This window comes from Juglans regia, chromosome 7 (genome assembly GCF_001411555.2).
Source record: "Juglans regia cultivar Chandler chromosome 7, Walnut 2.0, whole genome shotgun sequence".
Taxonomy (NCBI): domain Eukaryota; kingdom Viridiplantae; phylum Streptophyta; class Magnoliopsida; order Fagales; family Juglandaceae; genus Juglans; species Juglans regia.
This window is the reverse complement of record NC_049907.1, coordinates 46407142-46431088: the sequence shown is the minus strand read 5'-3', so window position 1 is coordinate 46431088 and position 23947 is coordinate 46407142. Positions and strand designations below refer to the sequence as shown.

General features: G+C 35.6%; 2 protein-coding genes and 1 long non-coding RNA gene across 5 annotated transcripts; all 3 read right to left on the bottom strand.

The window, feature by feature from the left end:
- Positions 1 to 1596: 1596 nt before the first annotated feature.
- LOC108998336 (cucumber peeling cupredoxin-like) lies at positions 1597 to 2824 on the bottom strand. Its single transcript, XM_018974864.2, has 2 exons — positions 2483 to 2824; positions 1597 to 2222 (listed from the first exon to the last, which is right to left on the bottom strand). The coding sequence occupies exons 1-2, from the start codon at positions 2664 to 2666 to the stop codon at positions 1768 to 1770; spliced, it is 639 nt and encodes a 212-aa protein (XP_018830409.1). The 5' UTR covers positions 2667 to 2824; the 3' UTR covers positions 1597 to 1767.
- A 7258-nt stretch (positions 2825 to 10082) lies between these two features.
- Positions 10083 to 11132, bottom strand: LOC108998337 (cucumber peeling cupredoxin-like). The gene is made up of 2 exons (XM_018974865.2): positions 10860 to 11132; positions 10083 to 10622 (listed from the first exon to the last, which is right to left on the bottom strand). Exons 1-2 carry the CDS (start codon positions 11044 to 11046, stop codon positions 10189 to 10191), a joined length of 621 nt encoding a protein of 206 aa, XP_018830410.2. The 5' UTR covers positions 11047 to 11132; the 3' UTR covers positions 10083 to 10188.
- A 1826-nt stretch (positions 11133 to 12958) lies between these two features.
- LOC118349024 lies at positions 12959 to 16460 on the bottom strand. Of its 3 annotated transcripts, none has more exons than XR_004801982.1 (4): positions 15939 to 16460; positions 15556 to 15706; positions 13529 to 13581; positions 12959 to 13295 (listed from the first exon to the last, which is right to left on the bottom strand). It is a non-coding gene; the product is annotated as an uncharacterized LOC118349024 (long non-coding RNA). The 3 variants fall into 3 exon arrangements; XR_004801983.1 differs by having other exon boundaries at positions 12961 to 13161; XR_004801981.1 differs by lacking the exon at positions 12959 to 13295 and having other exon boundaries at positions 13302 to 13581.
- Between the last annotated feature and the right edge of the window lie 7487 nt (positions 16461 to 23947).

The window sequence follows — 23947 nt, the reverse complement described above, 5'->3', positions numbered from 1 at the left end:
GGAAACCCAAGCATTCTGTTGAAACCCAACGCATTGTGGAAAAGTTGGAAAGCAGAATTGGTCTATTTTGCTCTGTGCAGGGGAGCGCGCACACATACATATAGATATATATATATAGATATATATATATATATTTTAGTGCTTTATATAATTAGCTTATAATGATCATTCAGTATATATATAAGGTTTGACTGCCATTTTGTTGGACTACTAATTATAAGCTGGCTATTAATTAAGGAAGAGATCTAACTACACGTTAATAAACATATATATGGAAATCAAAATAATTAGTTTCTTCATTCGTTCAGTACTCTTTTAATTCATGAATGCGTACGTACGGCTAGTTTAAAGGATGATCATAATTAATGATATAATTAGTTTTAATTAACGATCTGCTATGTGTAGAGACCACTTAGGCAGCATTGTGGGTGGTATTACTGAATTTTCTTCCATATGCAATCCAAATGGAGGTGAAGCTCTTGCAGCTTTCATAGGTCTCAAAATGGTAGCAAAAGGAAATTGGCTTAATATCATATCATTGAATGAGACTCACAAGTGGTAATCTCAGCTCTCAATAATTCACATCAAATCCTAGACTGGACCATTGAAGGAAGGACACGGGATGCAAGAGTAATGCTCAACAACTTTGTTAAGTGGGAGGCAATCAAAATACACCGGACTCAGAATCGATGCACGCATACATTGGCACAATGAGCATCTTCAAAAAATTTGTTTGGAGATATATACCCCTCATCAAACTTCCAGATTGCATGCTGGAGTTCCAAAGAGGGAAGGGCCCACCCTAATTTTCTTATTGTGTAACAGACTTTATTTCCATTACGTTTGTATCTTTCTGTTTTGTCTTAATTGTAATGAACTTCTTCTCTGTTATGAAAGGTTTCATCGTTTGGAAGAAAAAAACAAATTAAAGAAATTTTACAGCATGATCATGTACCATATTTAAATATAATATATTAGCTTGTAAAAAATATTAATAAAAGATTTCTTCAAGATTGACAGATTCATCATGTATAGATTTCTTGATCGATCAGCAAAAAGGAATTGCAGATCATGATCAATATATAAGCTCTGACGACTGAAAGTTCCGTTTCTTCAGTTAAGAGTTTGATCTGCAGTAATAATTGTATCTCAATGATACTGTTTTTTTTTTCAAAAATTTTCTTATATTACTAATTGAAAAAGAAGAATCCATTACGTACGACGTTTTGGTTCTATGCGAGTTTCATGATATGTTAAAAACGTTCAATATTAATAACTTCATTGCTCATAATATAAAAGATCATCGACGTGTGACAATGGTGTTTACAAGAAATATGGATTTTGTAAACTTCTCATAATTGTTAAAAATTATGAAAATTAAATATTAAAAATTAAAAAAATATATTTCTCGTAATTGGCCCATAATCTTTATTTTTTGTGGGGGTCAAGAAAAAAAATTTCAAAATCTTATAAAATTTCATAGAAGCCCATTTTTTTTCGCCCAATCTTTAGTCTATTGTGAGTGGTTACGTTCTGACAATGAAGCAATATATAATATTTAGGAATAGACCTATTATATGTGGACACTACTACTTTTTGAAGAATTCCTTTATTGATCATATGCTGCTCAAATAATACATTATATATGTAGTTCTATTACAAAATTCAATCACCGGTTGAATAAATCATGACATAAAGAAATAAGCTGCAAACAAAATTCTAACTACATATCAATGTATCATCGACTATAAATTCAACACTTTTTTCTCAGAAAAGGAAAACCATGGCAATGGACAACAAATAGATGAATAAACTAGCAAAGACACTAGATGATGATGAAGAATCAGGCGGCGGCATTGTCTCCGGAGTGGTCGGACCCATGGGTGGGGATGATGTCGGGGATGATGCAGGAGTTGGAGCGCAATCAGCAGGGGTCCCTGATGTGGGAGATGGTGTTGTAGAAGGAGTCGGGGTGGCAGGTGGAGTACTCGTTGTAGGCGGAACAGCACTTGGAGAACCGGAGACGGTAACGGCTAACTTCTGACCCGATTGGCAATGCCGGCCAATAGTGCAGATGTAGTAGTGGGTGCTAGCAGTGGACAGAGTTATGTTGACAGGGCCAGTGGTGATGGTGTCACCAATGGGATTAGACGAGCTGCAACTGTCATAGGATTCTTTCGGTACTTGAAGAACATCATGCTCATTTGTGGCAAAGTTGAATACTGTAGGAGGACAAAATATGATATCATATATACATTAATGACAGAGGAGGTGAAGGATGAGGATAATGCATGCATGTGTTGTTATTCACAAACTACTTTACAAAGTTAGATTGTCATCAAATAGTTACGGATAGACGCATCTCTTGAAGTTGAAGAAGAAATTAATTAATGTAATTTGGAGATCGAAATAATGTTAATTTGAAAGAAGTAAGGAAGATGGTGATGGAATTGAAAATGAAAAGCAGAGGCAGGAATCTTACATAGGATATCGCCAACCACGAATTGCTTACTGGCCGCCCAAGTTTCGTATGCGGAAGCACCTCCTGTAGGAACCCTCCAACCGATGCTATCTCCTACCACATGCACTGTTTGTGCTGCTGCGCATTGCAATAGCAGCACAACAACAACCCCAAAAACGGCCACAACACTCGTGAACTTCTCCATTCTCTCACTCACAATTTTGGATATAAAATATATAACTGTGTTTTAAATATGCCTATAGTACTATTGAGACGATCGATCGATCCGAGTGTGTTGTGTGTTTTGAATGGCTTTTGACACAAACTGTGTGCTGTAATGCCTTATAGACTACATAAAAAATTTGATGAGGATGCTAAGGCTCCCTATAGAGTTATATAGTCACGAAAAAACCAATGCGCAAGAAGTCGTCCTTCAGGACAGATTAGCGAAGTACGTACGCGTTCTTGACGGGGAAATGGAGACGCGACCTGGCTCCGATCGAGACGTTACGTTAGATTTGCTTGGATCGATGCCGGTCCATTTTGTACAAAACAAGTGGAATCTTCCGGTTGAAACCCAATGGAAATTGGCTGAAAGTTCGAAGGTGGACAGTTTCTACGTTTTCATTAATTGGACCACACGTAACATTCAACAGGGCGAGACTGCCTGAATTGCCACTTGAATTATTGGCCTTGGAAAAACAGTACGTACAGACGTTTTTTTACGTACCCCGGTAGTAATTAATTAATTAATTAAAAAGCTCGAAAGTACTTCCTTCGCTGGTTGACAATAATTTACTGAATAGTACTGTTGATTAGATCAGGAAATTAAGCCTAATGATATAATTAATATATAATTAGTGAATTAGGATATGCATGCATAATTCATTGTTTCTGTTAATCTTTTTTCTCCTTTAAAATTTCCTTTCACTCATGAACATAGTACGTACCAAGAAGCAAGCAACGCACGTCGACGAAATATTAATATCGATTTTCCAGTTACTTCATGTCATGACTTTCGATCGACTATAATTACTTTTGACTCTTGACTTGATTAATTAGGCGTTTATATTATTATATATGTACGCAACGAGAGAAGATATCGAAAGTCCAAGACAAGACTTGGAAAAACATGAGTTGTTGGATATTTGAGGTCTTTTTGAAACAGCTTTCTCACCCTCCATGTTTGAATAAAGATAAAAACGCAAAGAATGAAAATATTCTAAGTGTATTTCATTGATGTTTACTGTACATTGTGGTGGTATTTATACACTTTCTGAGTATAACAGAATTCTTAAGATTGAATAAGATGGTGACACGTGTAGGAAAGATTCTTCTAGACTATGCTACATTGCTGTCATGTACTGGCATGGCCTTTGGTAGAGCAGGAGCAACAACGTCCTCTGGTGGAGCAGAGGCTGCGTGTGCTAGTGGAAGCACTGCAGGTTTGTTATTTCTAATATGCCCCGGCGAGCCAAGCAAGGCTGGAAGAACTGTGAGGCTTGAACGTAATGTGCAAAATCTGGATGTTGACAGCGGCTTTGTAAAAATGTCAGCTAGTTGGTCCTTGCTTGAGAGAAATGAGACTTGAAGAGCTTTAGCATGAATCCGATCTCGTACAAAATGATAATCAATATCAACATGTTTTGTACGAGAGTGCATCACAGGATTAACGGACAGATATGTTGCACCCAAATTATCACAATAGAGAATAGGAGGTTTGGACAAAAAAATTCCTAACTCAGATAAAAGACCTTGCAGCCACAATAATTCACAGGTAGCATGTGCCAATGCTTTATATTCAGCTTCGGTACTTGATCTTGCAATTGTAGACTGTTTCTTGGAGCTCCAACAAACCAGATTTTTTCCATAAAAGACACAATATCCTCCAATAGATTTTCTATCATCCGGGCAGCCGGCCCAATCGGCATCAGAAAAAGCAGCCAAAACAGGGGTGGGGGATGAAGTAATAGCCAAACCATAATCCATAGTATGCTTGAGATAGCGTAAAATACGCTTAACAACTTGCCAATGAGACAAGCTGGGTGCATGCATAAACTGACACACCCGATTCACAGAGAAATCCAAGTCGGGTCTTGTGAACAGTAAGTATTGTAAACTGCCAACTATGCTTCTGTAGAGAGATGGATCATCCATAGAGGTAGAATCAAAGGCTGACAGTTTTGTGGAGGGAGACATAGGACTACTCACAGTCTTACAATTGCTCATGTTAGTTTTCTTGAGCAAATCAAGAATGTATTTCTTCTGTGATAAAACCAGTCCAGTGGAATTGCGATGACATTCAAGACCCAAAAAATAGTGAAGATCTCCCAAGTTCTTGAGAGGAAAATCAGATTGTAAAATTTCCACCAATTGAGCCAACACACTCGGATCAGAGCCAATTAGAATCACATCATCCACATACACTAAGAAATAAATTATCACGGATTGATGTCTATAAATGAATAAAGAGGCATCCGATTTTGAGACACTAAAACCCAGTTCCAAGAGCCGTGAACTAAGACGCTCATACCAAGTGCGAGGGGCCTGTTTTAGGCCGTAAAGTGCTCTGTTAAGTTTGCAAACATAGTTTGGGAATTGTGGGTGAACAAATCCCGGTGGCTGTGACATGAAAACTTGTTCATCTAAGGTGCCATGTAAGAAAGCGTTTTGTACATCCAGTTGTTGAATCCGCCAACCAAAGGACATAGCAATTGAGAGCACTAACCTGATGGAAGTTGGTTTAATGACAGGGCTAAAAGTCTCCAAGTAGTCGAACCCTTCGAGCTGGCTGTAGCCCTTGGCGACAAGACGGGCTTTCCGTCGTTCAATCGAGCCATCCGAGTGATGCTTGGTCTTGAAAATCCAACGACAACCTACAATATTCTGATGAGATGCAGGTGGAACCAGAGACCAAGTATTGTTAGATAAAAGTGCATCGAACTCGGATTGCATAGCATTTCGCCATTCATGATGTTTTGAAGCCTCTGTTACGGAAGTAGGCTCTTCGGGAATCTCAGCAGAGCTGGTATGAGCTTGTGGTCGAGGCCATGCGATGGTGCCATCATTGCGAATTTTCGGGAAATGAAGGTTGGATTTGGCTCGAGTTTGCATATGGTGTAGAGAAGAAGGGGGCGTCGGGGTAGAAATTGGAGGAATTGGGGAAGATGCAGGTGCCCTAGATAGAGATGTGAGTGGGCTGGGTGAATTTATGGGCTCGGATTGTGAGGCTACGGGCTGAGAGGAAGTGGTACGCTGGTTAGGTGGGTTGAATGAAATGAGAGAAGGGTTTGGGCTAGAGGTTACGGGTTGGTTTGTGGGAAGTGTGGATTGAGAGGTTACGGGCCCGTGTGAGTAGTTTGAAGTGCTGAAGGTGAGAGGGGTGTTTGAAATTGGAAGAAAGGATGAGTTGGGTGCAGGTCGGGGACATGAGGTAGTGTTGTGTGTAGGAAAATAAAAATGCATTTCATCAAATAACACATCACGTGAGATAAACATACGGGCAGTAGGAACATGGAAGCATAAATACCCATGATGATCCGAACTGTATCCAAGAAAAATGCAGGGAAGTGACCGATATTCCAATTTATGATGATTATATGGCCTAAGATTAGGCCAACAAATACATCCAAAGGATTTTAAAAATGTGTAATCGGGCACTTTGTGAAATAAAATTTCAAATGGAGATTTATTATTTAAAGCAACAGAAGGAAGACGATTGATGAGAAACACTGCAGTTGTAAAGGCATCAGACCAATACAAATGTGGAGTGGATGAGTGTGCAAGAAGAGCTAATCCAGTTTCAACAATGTGTCGGTGTTTTCGTTCTACCGACCCATTTTGAGAATGAGCATAAGGACATGAAAGACGATGTGAAATACCAAATGATTGTAACATTGTGTTTAAAGATCTGTATTCACCACCACAATCGGATTGAAATGCTCGTATTTTTGTATTGAAAAGAAGTTCTACATGACGCTTAAAAGATAAAAAAGTAGACGTTACATCAGATTTGTATTTCAAAGGGAAGATTCACGTAAATCTGCTATAATCATCTACAAAGGACAGATAATAACGAAAACCACCACGAGATAGAATTGGTGCAGGACCCCATACATCCGAAAATAAAAGTTGAAGAGGAGCAGTGGAACGAGAGGTGGACTGATTGCATGGAAGTTGATGGAGCTTAGCTTGACAACAGGAGGAACACAACCCGGACGTGGATGATGAGTGCACTGGAAGAGAAACTTTAGAGATGATTTTATTGACTAGTTGCATAGAGGGATGTCTGAGCCTGACATGCCATTGAAAAGGAGATGCTCGAGTTCCCATGTACGCTTGAGGAGATGAAAGATCTGATGGAAACATGTACATTCCATCCTTAGTATTGCCTTGGAGCAGAAGTTTGTTGGAATGAGAGTCCTTCACACGGAAAAAAGTAGAGTAAAATTCAAAGAAAACGTTATTATCTTCACAGAATTTTCTAACAGAAATCAAATTCTTAGAAATAGAAGGAACATGATAAAGTTTTGAGAGAAGAAGTTTGCCAGAAGTGGATGGAATGGTGGAGCTGCCAACATGTTGTATTGGAAGAGATGTGCCATCACCGATACACACTTGCTCTTCACCTTTGTATTCTGTGGGACTAAGAGACAAATTAGAAAAGTCATGTGTAAAATGATGTGTAGCAGCTGAGTCAGGATACCAAAGATTATCAACTGAAGAGGTTGGAGCAGAGGCTGAAGTGGGGACGGTAGTGAAGTGAGCTGAAATGGAAGGTGGTGGGGGTAATTGAAAGCTTTGGTTGAACCTGTTGTAGCACGTGAGGGCAGTATGGCCTTGTTTAAGGCAAACTTGGCATGTGGGACGGGATGGTGAGAAGTGGGAAGGTGAGGATCGACCAGCATGACGACCACGACCACGTCCTCTGTAACCATCTCTGCCTCGATAGAACCCACGGCCCCTATTTTGATTCTCAGTAATCGGTTTGTAAGTAACATTTGCAGAAAGTTCCGTGGTAGCTGTGAGGCTAGTGAGTTGATGAGACAGCCTGGATTCATGAGTAAGCAGATGGCTGTACACCTGAGGTGGGCTTAGAGGATCCACTTGGGTTGTTATAGAGGTGACGACAGAATTGAAGTCGGAACCCAAACCAGCCAAGAGATATGTGATAAATTCAGAGGATGATAAGGGTTTACCAGCTGCTGCAAGTGTATCACGGAGGAGTTTTGTCTTTTGGTAATAATCGGCTATAGAGTCTGAGCCTTTCTTTAATGTAGCAAGTTGATACTGCACTTGCATGAGACGTGCTTGAGATTTTGCAACAAAGAGATCAGCTAGTGTAACCCAGATTTCACGAGAGGAAACGGAGTCTATAACATGAGCAATTACATTTTCTGATAAGGAGGAGATAAGAACGCTCATTATAGCTTGATCTTGTTGTTGCCAAGCCAGATATTCAGGGTTGGGTTTTTTTGAACTTGTATCAAACGGGTGAGGAGATTTAGTAGTGCCATCGACAAAACCAAACAGATTTTGACCCTTGAGATAAGGCATGAGCTGAGCCTTCCACAAGAGATAATTCTCATGATTGAGTTTGACAGTAACTAAATGAGAAGAAGATGGAAGAGAAAAAGAGGAAGGTTGGGGTGGAGTGAGGTTGAGTATTTCGGCCATGGCAGTGCTTTAGACGTGAGTCTTAGAAGGCTCTTGATACCATGTTTGAATAAAGATAAAAACGCAAAGAATGAAAATATTCTAAGTGTATTTCATTGATGTTTACTGTACATTGTGGTGATATTTATACACTTTCTGAGTATAACAGAATTCTTAAGATTGAATAAGATGGTGACACGTGTAAGAAAGATTCTTCTAGACTATGCTACATTGCTGTCATGTACTGGCATGACCTTTGGTAGAGCAGGAGCAGCAACGTCCTCTGGTGGAGCAGAGGCTGCGTGTGCTAGTGGAAGCACTGCAGGTTTGTTATTTCTAATACTCCATAACAATGGGGGTGGCTTCTTCATCATTTCCTGTGTCTTATCAATGAATTAAGTGTCTTATCAATGAATTAAATTTCCAACAACTTCCGGAGTTACAGGAGTTTGAAACTTTCCCTTGGCTTTCAAAGCACTCTATATAATATTTAACGTTGATAATCATGCATGCAGGTAATTTGAGAATCTTTATAAACGTGTGAGTTAGATTCTTGTCCCACTAGCGTAGTTGTCTAAAAAAAGTGAAAACTACTGATCATTTAATTATCATGATCAGGAGAAGAAAAGGACAATAAATAATGCTAAAGGAGGAAAAATATTTAATAAAGCATTGACTGATTTGAAAATGTACGTATGGCATGAAATAAATTAAAAGTACTGCATTCACATTAATGCTGCGCGCAGCGACGTACGTGCCACTACAACAGCATCCTTTTTCTGCGGAGATATTTACTGCCGCAGAAAGTCCAATTTCTTAAATCTTATTGCCGTCAACACATTTCGCCACAATATGGTCGGTAGTAATCTGTCAAGAATGTTTTTTTTTCCGTCGTTATTGGTCGCCGCAACAAGTTATACGAACTGGTCACAAAAACTATAATATCGTAGGAAAAGTGAAAACCATCCATTAGCGTCCATGTATGTGCGCCACTAATAAACATGAATCGCCGGTAACACTTTGCTAAACCGGCGATATAATTACACCGCAAGAAAGCTGTGCTAGCGCCATAACTAATCAACTTACGTGACAGTCCAGTCTGTCGCAAAATTATCAACAAGGCTATCAATATAATTGGACGCAAATACTTTTAACGGCGAGAGTATTGAGCGACACAAATATATTGTTAACGGCGAGAATACAGTTCACGTGAATAAAATATTATTCGACGCAAATGAGTTTTTATTTTCAAACTGTTGTCGTAAATGTTCAAAAATTCGCAGCAAAAACGCGCACTTGCTATTAGCGACAGAAATGAGCTGGTCACTAATGCAAGAATCTCATTATTTCAAGACGGCATATGTGATATGAAATTGATTATTATGAATATTAATTTTGCTTTTTGCAAACCGTCAAATATTTTCCCACAACTACCTAAATAATTAACAAAAGATCTTCTAAAGCAAATATGATTATTAGGTAATACTATATATATATATATATACATACATATATATATATATATATATATTTGAGTGCTTTATATAATTAGCTTATAATGATCATTCAATATATAAGGTTTGACTGCCATTTTGTTGGACTAATAATTATAAGCTGGCTATTAATTAAGAGGAGATCTAACTACAAGCTAATAAACATATATATGGAAATCAATCCCCCACTATAAGAAAAATGAGCTTTTATGGCTAACTATTTAATTGCGACGAAAAGAGTATTTGTGATTAAAACAGACTCATTTTAGCTGTAAATAGTCATTTTGCTGGAATTAACTGGCCACAAATAAACAATTTTCTTGTAGTGCCCCAAACTTCAGTAGGTACAACTGCTCTCACTCCTATTTATGTTATGTGGTTCCACCACTGCCACTTTCTGTCGACAATAAAGGAATATGAAAATCTTTGGGAATGCGATTATGGATTTTCGATTACTTCGTAATAATCACTTTATTAATCATATGCTGCTCAAATGACATAAAAAAATAAGCAAATAAAATTCTAACATCACAGTACGTATAGTGTACTATTATCGACTCTAAATTCCACCCTTATTCCTTAGAAAAGGAAGCCCATGGCAATGGACAACAAGGAAATAAATAAATTAGCAAAGACACCAGACGATGAAGAATCAGGTGGTGACATTGTTCCTGGAGTTGGAGTAGGGGATGATGCAGGAGTTGGAGCGCAATCAACAGGGGTCCCTGATGTCGGAGATGGTGTGGCAGGAGTTGTTGGGGTGGAAGGTGGAGTACTCATGCTCGTAGGTGGGACACCGCTTGGAGAGCTCGAGATTGTAACAGATAACTTCTGGCCTGAAAGGCAATGCCGACCGAGAGTGCAGATGTAGTAGTGGGTGCCAGCAGTAGACAGAGTTATGTTGACAGGACCAGTGGTGATGGTGTCGCCGATGGGATTAGATGAACTGCAACTGTCATAGGATTCTTTCGGCACTTGAAGAACATCGTGCGCATTTGTAATGAAGTTGAACGCTGTAAGAAGATGATATCATTAATGACAAAGGATCAAAATAGAATGATAATACAATTGATGTTATTCACTACTTTAAATAATGGTTAGATTGTCTTTAAATAGTTAGAGATAAACACATATGAAGTTGAAGAAATTATGGTAATTTGGAGATCAATTCATGTTCATGATTTGAAAGAGGAAAGGAAAAGACGGCGATGGAACTAAAAATGAAGGGCATGCATAGGTGGGAATCTTACATAGGATATCACCAACCACAAACTGCTTACTGGCCGCCCAAGTTTGATATGCGGAAGCACCGCCTGTTGGAACGGTCCAACCAATGCTATCTCCCACCACATGTACCGTTTGTGCTGTTACGCATTGTAAAAACACCACAGCAAGAACGCCAAAAAATATAACCACAACACTCGTAAGCTTCTCCATTCTCTCTCTCTCACAATCTAATTTATAAACCAATGTACGCTAGCTTTATATATGTTGAATGCCTTTGAGACAAGCTAGCTGCTCAATATGTGTATGTCTGTATATAGGTATGCCTTTGATGATAATCTGAGGGTTCTCTCTGCACTATATATAATAACGCAAAAACGATGAGCAACGTACGTACAACTCGTCTTGGACTGTTTAAATGGGGCCTAGCCAGCTAGAAGTCAGAGTTGAGGGTCGAGCGCCTACGACGCGACCAATTAATGGACCAAGCATTCTGTTGAAACCCAACGCAGTGTGGAAAAGTTGGAAAGCAGAATTGGTCTACTTTGCTCTGTGTAGGGGCGCGCGCGCAAACATATACATATATATATATATATATATACTAGGTCGGGAGCAACATGCAAAGCATGTTGCCTAGTTGAGTGAAACAATTTTCTTTTATAAATATAATATGATTTAAAAAAAAAGAATTAATGAACAATTTAATGATTGAAAAATAAATAAATTTTAGCAAATATAGAAATAAAAAATATAATAATTAGAGAGAATGGATCAGTAGATCAATATTGATTAATGTTGCCATTTTTAGAGTTGACGAAGACATAAGAAAAGAAAAAATCACTTTTACCCCTTATCACATAATATCTTATCATTCATAGGTCATATATGTATATGTGTGATATTGTTTATTATAATTTATCTGGGTGAGTCACTTAATTAAATTGTATCAGATATTCTTTAAAATTAGATAATGATCAACAAATATTATATCAACTTATAAAAAAGATTAAATTTATCTACACATATATCAACTTATTTACATTTAAATATATCTCAATAAAATTATAAAACAATATTGTTCACATATCAAAAATCATTTGATATCACCCAACATCCAAACATAGTACTATCATGCAAATTACATCCACCAATAAAATAAGTTTAATTACGTAATATAAGATAATAGCATCACATATCAATATTGTGGCCCCGATAGCTCGGCCCCATGCTTTGTACCGTCATTCTTTTCATTATTCATAGTGACTAAAAGGTAGAAAATATTATTACATAAAAGTCTGATAGTGATATTGACGTTCTATTAGTACTCCATTTCCCTTTCCTTTTCTCTCCCAATAATATATCTTTTTTATTATTATTATTAGATTCTCTCTTGACAGTCCCACCACAAACAACATCCAACCCCTACATTTCCCTCTCAATAAATTTTATCATTTTTAATATCTTTGTTATTGAAGATCTCAAATCATGACAATATCCAATATTGCAAAGCTTGGCCAAACATCGAGAATTTTGTTTGTACGAACCTACGGCTTGGGGAACCAAAAAATAAAAAACTCTTGCTCAACGATATCTTTTGGCCAGACTAAAATGAAATTAAAAAAAAACGCACGCGGACCCACACAAAGAAAAAGAAGAAAACGTACAACTTGGTTCTTCCCTAAGAACATTTAATTAATATTGGTTATTCCTATTCCGTTTATTGTTTAAGAAACGCATATAAAGAAAGAATTAAATTTCACAAAATGTTTTCTTTTAAGAAGCTGTTCAGATCACAACTTTACCAGTCACAATTCTTATCTTGAATAATTGTACCCATCAATTTGTTCATCCATTATAAAACAAAACGATCATAATTTAAAACATTATCATTATTTAAAACATTATCATTCGGCAATTAAGTGTAATTTAACACTGCCTTTGGAGTCTATCGGTGGTGGTTGACCACCCCATGGGATCAGAATTTTGACTAAATTATATGGATATACATATGAGAGATGTTAAAATCAATTCCACCAAATTTGGATCATAACATATTTTTACAATTCATTCATTTACGTGCAGGGAAGTTAAGGAAAAAAATAAGGTTTTGTTTGATTCTCGAGAAAAGTAAATGAATAACACTTGAAGAATAGCCTCTTATTACATTAAGAAAATATAATAAGCATGTCATACAACAGATAAAAATTCAGTAACCTAAACCTTGCCATGACAATCGCCATTTCCATATTTAGAGATTGCTTCACAAACAACTCATAATTACATGGTTTGTGGAAGAAGCTTGCCAACCAAGTCTCATTCCAGATCCGGCTAGTCACATAGTTGCAATAACGGAAATTGAAGCATAAATAATTAGACTCGTATTAGTGAAATTTCACAAAGTAAAAACAAACTAACAGTCTCCTCCACTAATAAATATTGGCTGACAACATCACTGACCACCTCTGAAAGAAAAAATATTTCAACTGAGATACTTTTATTGATGAGCCAAAAAAGGTGCAATCTAAGTACAAGGGAGTCGTTCAATAGATACACCTACGCTTTTTTATATAAGTAAAATAAAATTTTATTAGAACAAAGAGCAAACATTAATAAAGTCCTAAAAACTAAAACTGAAAGAACATATCTATGCTACCATCCATTGTAAAGTGTTCTAAAAAAGAAATCTAAATAAAACCTTTTAGCTTGCTGCTCCTCTAATTCTCTTGTTCTGAATATAAGTTAAACTCCCTGAAAAATAAAAATAAAAAATCTATAACCCATAATAAAAGAAATCAAGAAATTCAAAACAAGAAGGGAATTTAAGAGAAAAATTGCAGACATTAAGGCCTCGTTTGTTTTGGGAAAACTTTTCATCTCATCTCATCTCATCTCATCTAATCATTACAACTTTCTCAACTTCCAATACAAAATAAAATAAACAATTCAACTTTTTTAAATCCCAAAACAAAAATAATATTAAAAAATATACTCTAATAATATTTTATTCAACTTTTTAACTTTAATCTCATCTCATCTCATCTCATCTCCGAAAACAAACGAGGCCTAAATACAACGAGGTATTGACTGGTAAATGTAATACACGAAGCAGAAGACTTAGACTCGCTGGAATTGTTTCCAAGACTTTAGATACATTTGCGGAGGGCAGCCTTCCCTTCCACAAAAAGGAAAACTATTGAAACTCCAATCACCTTATGATAAAAGATCCAAGGTAAAGTCTGCTCTAGACCAGCAGAAGTGCTTGTTGTAATACATATCTAGCATACAATAAAATTGCAAGAGAGAGAGAGAGAGAGAGAGAGAGAGAGACCATAAATTGATCAATGATTCATCAACAAAGTAATCTAATATAAGACAACTTTGGCATCAATTCACAACATCATTAATGCATCAAAGGAAATTTATCTCATTTATAAAAATGACTAACAAATGTGGAATAGATTTAATAGATACCTCAAATTTCATTGAAGGGATAAAATATCACCAAAGGAAATACCAAAAACAAACAAAATTATAAAATAAAACAAAAAAATATGATATATTTTATAGGAATAAATATGTGATATATCAATTATCAAGATGAAGGAGAATAACCAAGATTTTCAGCAAAAGGCACAAGCATATTGCTTTCGCAAATTGAAAGTTAACATGCTTTAAACTGAAAGTGGACACTCATGCAAAAATGCTGAAGGTTAGAACCATATGTAGACAAACACCGGACAAAACTGCATTTAAATGCCTTTTGTTCTTTTATATCTTTTTGCAACAATTCCAGTCCTACTTGAAGTACATTATATTATTTTAAAAAAATTTAGTGAAATTCTTTTTAGCATTGTAACAGTTATGAATTGATCCATTAAGATGGCATGTTTGTGTGCGCATTGAGAATATCAACTTGCTCAAAGAGGAATGAGATCTGCTATACATCATCCTACAGCCGGCGCACACTTCACATGATTTTTTTTTTTTACACTCAATGCATTGAGTGTGCGCCGGCTGTAGGCTGCAGCAAATATTTTTCCAAGAGGAATCATCTGGCTTCTCTTTTACGATTTTTCGAATAATCATTTAGCATCTCATGCCATGAAAATTTAAATAAAGAAATCCAACTTATTTGTTTAAGAGTTGAAAAAAGAAAAAGAAGAAGAAGAGATTATTACTCAAGACCACATATCAGAATGACTTTCACACCTAGAAAGTCGAGATGTTTGAGAGTCAGATCGTGTCATTTGTCATTGTCCTGGTCTCAAATATTTCTAATTTCCTCAATCCGCATCCTGGACAAAAACTAAAAATTTTGGAGGACGCCTTATGAAAACACTGACCAGAGCGTTCCTAAATATCATCTGGAATTAAAAAGTTAGATTCTTCAAATAGATTCATCGTCAATTTCAAAATATATTAATATTTTTTCCCACCATGCTGCTCCTACTTATCATTTCAGATGCATGCCAAAACAAATCTCCACCTCCACTTCACCGAACTTAAATTGAACTATCCAAATAGCTGAACCTAACTTTACCTCTTTTTTTCTTTAATCCAAAACAATCAGCGTAAATGACCAATTTAAAAAAAAAAGATTGCCAAGGAAAAAAAAAAGAAAAGAAAAAAACTACAAATTAGACTTTCTTTTCATTTCTCACGTTTCTCAACATCCAAACAGAAACTGAAATAATGAGGCACAGAGACAGACAGAGAGGTCACCTTTTGAATACAGGTGGGAGGGAAGTAGATCGCCACGGCAAGAATTCCCACATTCTTTGCCATTTTTGCTCCTTGCTTTCCTTCTCACTTGGAAATTCAGATTCCGAACAATGACTTCATTTCTCTCCCTCACAGGGTAGCTCCTGGTTTGCTGCAAAGATGGGTTAAGAGAGAGAAAAAAATGAAATCTATGAGAGATTCTCAGAGAGAAGCCGTGGTGATGCTCAGATGTACGTGCTCAGATGTCTATAAAAGATAAACTGGGGTGCAACCCGGCGCTGCCCCTTCTTCTTTTTCCTTCGTTCTTTTTCTTTCCTCTCCTTCGCCGAGCACCGAGAAAATGGGTAAAATATAAAAACTAAATAGTTGTAAGAATGCTTTACCTTACCCATAAAAGCAGCAAATGCAGAACAAAACTCCTTTCATTTGCTGCGGTTGTCAAAACCAGTCAGAGCCTCGGCCTCAATCATATCTCTGAGGTTGTCAAAACCAGTCAGATCTGGACCCCCATGAAACTAAAGATGCAGTCGATCAACACAAATCGAACACCACAAACCTGAAGATGAAAACATGCACATCAGAAAAGCATGGACATCAAACTGAAAACACGCACGTACAATAAAATCATGCTAATAATCCCCATCTTGACGCCGTGTTTGGCTGCTGAGAAAAAAATTAAGAGTTCTGAAATTTGAAACCCAGATCTCTATGGGATGAGGGAGGTTGCATTTGGTGGCTAGAGGCAACCCACGACGTCGCTAGGACTGTCGTGCTCCGTGGCTGCTGGCTGTGAGATGGAGAGAGAGAGAGGAGAGGACGTTAGGTTCAAGGTTAAGAGAGAACTAAGAGGAGAAAGGGAATCGGGAATGAGAGAGAGTGATTTGCACTCAGAAATAATAAAACGAAGAGAAATAACAGTAAATAAAAAAAAAATCGCTTACACAAATAGACACAAAGTCACTGATACAAGTAAATTATCTCTTCCCTATACACTGACTAATGAAAAGTCGTCTTTTCCCTCAGCTTTATCTATTTCCTCATCTTTAATATTTTTTTAATCTTTACTCTTTCATACTTTTTTAGGTGTTGTCTTTTCTCTTTCATACTTTTTAAGTGTTATATCAGAAATGGATGGATTGATCGATAAAGGGGAGGGATAAAAAGGTAAAAATGCGAATAAAACAAAATCAAGCAAAGGATAAAAAAGAGTAAACAAACAAAAGAAATGGATAAAATTGTAAAAGTGTGAACAGAAGATCACCATTTTCAGACTATGATTATCTCTTCCCTATACACTGACTATTGATCCAAAAAGTCGTCTTTTCCCTCAGCTTTATCTATTTCCTCGTCTTTAGTCTTTTTTTTTTTTTTTTTTTATCTTTTCTCTTTCATACTTTTTAGATGTTATCTTTTCTCTTTCATATTTTTTAAGTGTTATGTCAGAAATGGATGAATTGATCGATAAAGGAGAGGGATAAAAAGGTAAAAATGCGAATAAAACAAAATCAAGTGAAGGATAAAAAAGGGTAAACAAACAAAATAAATGGTTAAAATTGTAAAAGTGCAAACAGAATATCATTATTTTCAGACTGCGGTAGCCATTAACGTTGATTTAACGGGAAAATAACGGAAAACAAGAATTTCCGTTTAGTAGTCGTTTGATAGCCACTTATATAATAGTATAGATATATATATATATACTACAAGAAAAATAAATATTTATAATAAATTATTTGTGACAAAAATAACTAATTACGATGAAAACAAATTCAGCAAAAAATATTTATTTTCGTAGTAAATAATTGATCTCAAATAAATAATTTTTTTACTCTAATATTTGAGTGCTTTATATAATTAGCTTATAATGATCATTCAGTATATATATAAGGTTTGACTGCCATTTTGTTTGACTACTAATTATAAGCTGGCTATTAATTAAGGAAGAGATCGATCTAACTACACGCGAATAAACATATGGAAATCACAATTAATTAGGTTCTTCATTCGTTTAGTACTCTTTTAATTCATGAATGCGTACGTACGGCTAGTTTAAAGGATGATCATAATTAATGATATAATTAGTTTTAATTAACGAGCTACCTATATATGTTTGGGCATGAGAGATACTATATATATATATATATATATATATATAATTATATACCATGCATGCGCAGCTAGCTTGCACGCATGCATGCATTTGATCATTCTTTTTGGTATAATTACTTTTTCCTGGACCCTAATTATTAATTAATTAATTTTTCTTGAATTTTTTGTGCCGTTTAGATAGTGAGTGAAGATAAAAGTTAAAAGTTAAAAATTAAATAAAATATTATTAAAATATTATTTTTTAATATTATAATTATTTTAAGATTTAAAAAAGTTAAATTATTTATTATATTTTGTGTAAAAATTTGAAAAACTTGTAATTATGAGATGAAATGTAATACTTTCACCATCCAAACGAGGCCATTTATACGTAATACTAAGCAAAAGCCACAATTATGGAAGATTTTTTATTTTTTATTTTTAAATTTTACTGTTAATCAATGCCTGCTTGAGTGTAAATATTTTATTTGAGTACTTGATATAGGTACTGATCATGTTATAAGTAGTAGCGACGAGATCGATCGAAGACATATATACCAAGTCCAGATCGCGAGTACTTGAACCGTTATTGCCCTCATTAATTATAAGAGTCAAGGTTTCCATTTCCACGCCATTTCATACTTTTCCAGTCTATATTCGATTAATTAAACTTCCAACTTCGATCGATCTTCTGGAAGCATACGTACAGGAATTGAAATTTCTACGCCATCAAGATCCCATTCAAATTAAGTGCAAAACACGTTTCCCTAGTTGGGTGAAACAGATCATTATTTAAAGATAATAAAACTTTTAAAGACTTTGCTAAAATAAAGGAATCAAAGAAAGAAGAAGGGCAAACTTATTGGCATATAAATGAAAAGTCCAGATAATAATACAAAATATTACAATAATCAGACAACACAAACAATGATAATAATACAAAATTTGTCTTGAGAAAAAGACTTGAAGAAGAAAAGAAAAGACCTTGCGTTAAGGGAAAGATTGCGGACCAGCAAACCAGGAGCAGGGGAGCGGCTGTCTTTGTAGGACTTACATTAAAACACATACTAAATTAAGGTTTGTCGTTTGTACACTAAATTAAAATCACTTGAGCTGCATTAAAACATAGATACAAAAAATAAGAAAATACTAATTATCTGAAGAGAATGCAAGCAACAAAATCTAATGTTCTATTTTATGTTAATAATTTACCTGCCAAAAAAATAATATATATTTTTGTGTTGTTCCATTATATATATTGGTAAGTATGATAAGATACTGACTCCGATAACCTAAATAACGTAATAACATGAGACCAGTACCTTGTAGTGTGTCAATAAGCTATTCCACAGTGGCTGTTTGCTCAGGACTCAGATAAAACCTGAGAGAAGTGGAGCATTAGAAATAAGACAGACAAGATTTGCATGTTTGAAGTTTATAAAACAGCCTATATTCAAAAGAATGAAATCAACAAGAGAAATTCAAAGAATCATTAGAATATCAAAATTTTCAACCACATGAACTAATCAGAGTCAAACCAGATCACACCACAAAAAAAAACTAAGTAAATAAAGTTTGAGCCAGTGTTTTGAACACAAAAAGAACAAGAACAAAATAAACAAAATTTGAAGTTCGATTCTTGCAACCACGAACCCGACCATTGTATCTGAGGGAAAGGGGGAACAACAAACCATGGGTATATTTAGAAATGTAAAACAGCCAGCAAAAAGCAATGAAAATGCCAACCAGTTATGACATAGATAGGACACCATCTGTTTGTTTGGTTCTAATGAACAATGACTAAGGATAAAATCAAAACTTACTCAACGTACCATAAGCAATTTTGTGCTTCCAACAACAGAATACACATGATATGCATTTGGGGGATCCTTTTTCAATAAATGCATCAAAATTAGTTTGGTTCAGAAACCTTTTTAAAAAAAATTAAAATAAAATAAAATAAAAATCTGCATCATTCAAGTCTTTGAGAAAATACAACTAAGCAAAACCCCAAGAAAACAAAATGTAAGATTCAAACTACCAAACCTTCATTCCCTTCCCATTACCTCCACTTTCTGGAAAAGCATACACAAAAGGCAGTAAAGATAACTAATTCAAATCTTACACCTAGATCAGACCCAAAAATTAATAGAATAACAAACATTCAAAGAACAAGAATAGAACATAAAACCAAAAAAAAAAAAAAAATTACATGTCCCAACCAAAGGTACCTTGGGTTGTACCTCAAAATTAGTTTTTTCCAGGAATTTTTTTTTTTAAAAAAAATGGGACATCATTCAAGTCTTGAGAAAATACAACTAAGCAAAAATATGCACTATTTAAAACATTTGATTTTCACACACAAATACCCTTTGAACCAAAGGTACTCTGGATTTTTTCACAACTCAGAGAGAGATAGACAAACCAAGACACTGATATGAAGAGATTTCGAGATGGAAAAACACACCACACAAAAAAAACAATTTCTTCCTTCTCGTAGTTTGCTATACAGTTTCTTCCTTCTGCTTTTAGGTTTTTTGGGTTGCTCCAAAAATTAGAGAGACCGAGAGAGAGAAAGACCTGATCTGAACAGATTTACAGAAGAAGTGCTTTCTACAGTGATCCATGCTTTTGCAAATTGGCTTTCCGATTCACATGGTCTCAGCAAGAGAAAAAACACAAAAATGTAGAAAAAATACAACATAAAAAAAAAAGTAAATGAAAATTCCAAAACAGATCTTTAAATCGAAAAGTAGGTTCTTTGTTAATCCATAATCAGAAAACTATAACATAACATATATCAATATAGGATCCACTCCAACATCAAAAGCCCACAAAAAGGTAATTCAAACTGTAATTTTGGGCATCAACTACTATTGGCTTTATATTTTGGTATTTAAAAGTTAGTTTATCTCTGCTATTTAGCTAAGCACCCATGCAAAAGTGAACTAAATTGATTTAGTAATGTTTAGTTAAGTCCAATTAGTTTTACTTAATGAGAAGCATATCTCTGTTTTCAATAAAATCCTTCAGTTCTAATGTAAAAATAAAAAACTAAAATCCTAAATATCTGAACCAAAAATAACATAAAACCTAATACCATACAAACCGAATGAGAAGCATGTGTCTGTTTTTAATAAAACCCTTGAATTTTAATGGAAAAAATAAAAAAACTAAAAGCCTAAAAATAGAAGAACATTTATTAATCTATTAATAACAAAATCTATAAATCCAACAATATATACAAAGGGGAAAAAATAATCAACATTCAAAAAATATAAATTTTTAACCCACTTGCTCAAATAATACCAACATAAATATAGAAATCGGGAGAAAATAAACTGGAAGATATATATATATATAGTCCAAAGCAGGTTGAACTCCAGACCAAAAAGTACTAACCAAAATATACAAGCTTGAAAAAACAGCTGAAAGACATACAAACCTCAAAACACCATCATTTCTCAAATAAAATACTTCAAATTTCCTACAAGAAGCAACCCAATAAGTCATAATAAATAAATGGAAAAAATTCACTAAAACACCAAAACATGGAGAAAAAATGGAAGTTAAATATTTTTTTTAGAAAGATAAATAAACAAAAATGTTCTCTAAAGTCCAATTTTTTTCATTTGTTTCTTTTTTGACAAAGACCTCATTAAAACCCATAAACCTTATAAAAAGACAAGTGGAAATGACAAATCCAAAATATACAAATCCAACAATATATAAAAAAAAATACCCAACAGGTTAAAAATATAAGTTTCCCAAAAAACAAAGATCCAAATTTTAAAAGACAGATATAGATGACAAACAAAACTTAAATAAAGCAAAAAAATTCATCAACCAGAAACTGATTTCATCATGTTTGGTTAAATCCAATTAGTTTTTACCTAATGAGAAGCATGTCTCTATCTTTCATAAAATCCTTCAGTTCTAAAGGAGAAGTAAAAAATAATACCCTGACGAGAAAAGAGTTAAGAAAAATTCAGAAAAAAAAAATATGCACCAAAAAAAGGAATAGAGAGAAAGACACAAAGGGGGGGAAATCACAAAACAAACATAGAACAATGAAAAAGGAGTAACGAAATAGGAAAAAAAACCACACAGTAAGACCAACACATAATATGGGAAAAACAAGAGTGAATCTCGAAAGCTAAGACGAAACTTGATTTTTGGAAGAGAATAGCTTGGGTGAGAAAGATGTTACACACAGGAGAGAAGAAAAAAGAACACAAATGAAACTTCAAAAGACTCATTACCATTTATATATAAACCAATGGTCAAAAATGTAACTACGCAAAAAAAAAAACATAAATCAGCCAACCACTCCAAGATAACAATGAGAAAAAGCAAAGAAAAAAACACTAACCAACTAACACACTTAAACCCATCCCATTAATTTGATTCATTGCCCCTTCCCCAAACACTCAACTCAACGGAGAAGAAGGAGAAAAAATAGATAAGAAGACTGAGCGACTGACACACATAAACCCAACCCATTAATCTGACTCATTGTCCATTCCCCAAACACTCAACTCAACGGATAAGAATGAGAAAAACAAACCAAAAAAACTCTGACCGACTGATAAACATAGACCAAAACACTGAACCCATCCCCTCAACCTGACACACTGACATACAAACCCATATGCCGATCCCTTTCCCCAAACTGAAACCATCTATTTCCCGCCCCAAACAATAAAATAGCATAGTTAAGAACCATGTTGTTAAAAAACCAAATAAATTAAAAAATAAATAAACAAATAGTGAAGTTCAACAAAAAATTGGAACTGCCCTTCATATTGATTCACAATGAAGTAAAAATATAATATTGACAGTCAAGAAACACAAAACGAATACAAGTCAAAACACATGTCAAACATTATGTTTAATGTCATTTTAAATATAAAATAAACAACGTGTGAGTTCTAAAATGAGTTATATAATACATCATTTCTGTTAAAGGCTATGTTGTGAATAAAACATAATATCAGAACAATTATACTCCATACTCACTAATAAATAAGCAAAAATTGTGCGTTATATCACAACGACATACCCACCAACATAGATGACATTTTCAATAAATGCATCAAAATTAATTTAATTCATGAACTTTTTTTTCCTAGAAACAACAACAGCAAAACAACTTGAAATCATCCCTCAGATCCAGAGAGACCTAAACATTGATCTTAACAAATTTCAAAAAACAAAAAATGAAAAATACATTTCGAGCTACCCATGAGAATCACATCCCAGATAAAGAAGAGAAAAATGATCGGAAATCAACACACCAGAACCCACAATGAACAAAAGCAATCGATGCGGCTGCGGATCTGAGTTCTGAGCTGCAGTGAGTGGCAGATCTGAGTGGAGAGCTACAGTGGGTCCTAATCAACCATCCTTGTGGTGGTCTCGTGGTGGCTAGGGTGGTGGTGAGAGGCGGAGCACGGCGGCATCGTGGTGGTTACAAGGCTAGGCCGTGGGTCACAAATAGGGAAATGGAGAGGACGGCTCCGCTGGGTGCTGAGTGCTAAGTTGGCCATGGAGGAGCTTGGGAGGTCAGTTAAGGTAGGTGGTGGCTCGAGTAGGCGGTTCTGTGGCTGTGTGAGAGAGAGAGAACCCGTGAGATGGATTTGTGCGTGGGGGAAAGGGGAGGAGCTAGGGGTGGTTAGAAGAGCATGGGGAGGTCACCGGAGGAAGGGGAGCTCAATGGTGGTGGTGAGGTGGAGTGGGGACGGCATACGGCAGCGCTATGGTGGAGAACTCGTGTGAGACCCATTCGGGAGAGGGAGTTGCGGGAGGGAGGGGTGGCTTGGGTCTATGGGGTGGTCGTCAGCATAAGGGGAGGCTGTTAGTGGTAGCGTTGCGGCTGAGAATGGCCACGGTGGCTGGGAAGCCAAGAGGGAAGAGATCAGGAGGGAGGGGGAAGGCTGCGGTATGGGAGAGAAGAGAGAGAGGGAGAAAAGGAAAGTGAGGAGAAAGGGAGGGAGCTATTTAGGTATCCCAAATTTGATCATGGAATGGAAGAGAAAGAAGACTGGACGAAGACTGGAAGAGACAAAAAAAAACTAAAGCTGCTGACCATGGACTAAAAAGCAATTATACCCCTAAAATAAAAGCAAAACGCAGACTTATGCATTTAATAGCAGGGCAAAATCGGTAAAAGAATAAAAAAATGGAATAACAAAATTAATTGTTTATTACTATTTCTAACCGATAGAGACTTTTAATCATACAATAGATATATATATATATATATATATTAAGTTATTTAACCCTTGGCACACGTGAAAATTAA

Coding starts and splice junctions, on each gene's coding strand:
- LOC108998337 (XM_018974865.2), bottom strand. CDS start 11,046: ATGGAGAAGCTTACGAGTGTTGTGGTTATATTTTTTGGCGTTCTTGCT. Junction 10,623..10,859: donor TGTGGTTGGTGATATCCTAT/GTAAGATTCCCA, acceptor ATCTTCTTACAG/CGTTCAACTTCATTACAAAT.
- LOC108998336 (XM_018974864.2), bottom strand. CDS start 2,666: ATGGAGAAGTTCACGAGTGTTGTGGCCGTTTTTGGGGTTGTTGTTGTG. Junction 2,223..2,482: donor CGTGGTTGGCGATATCCTAT/GTAAGATTCCTG, acceptor GTCCTCCTACAG/TATTCAACTTTGCCACAAAT.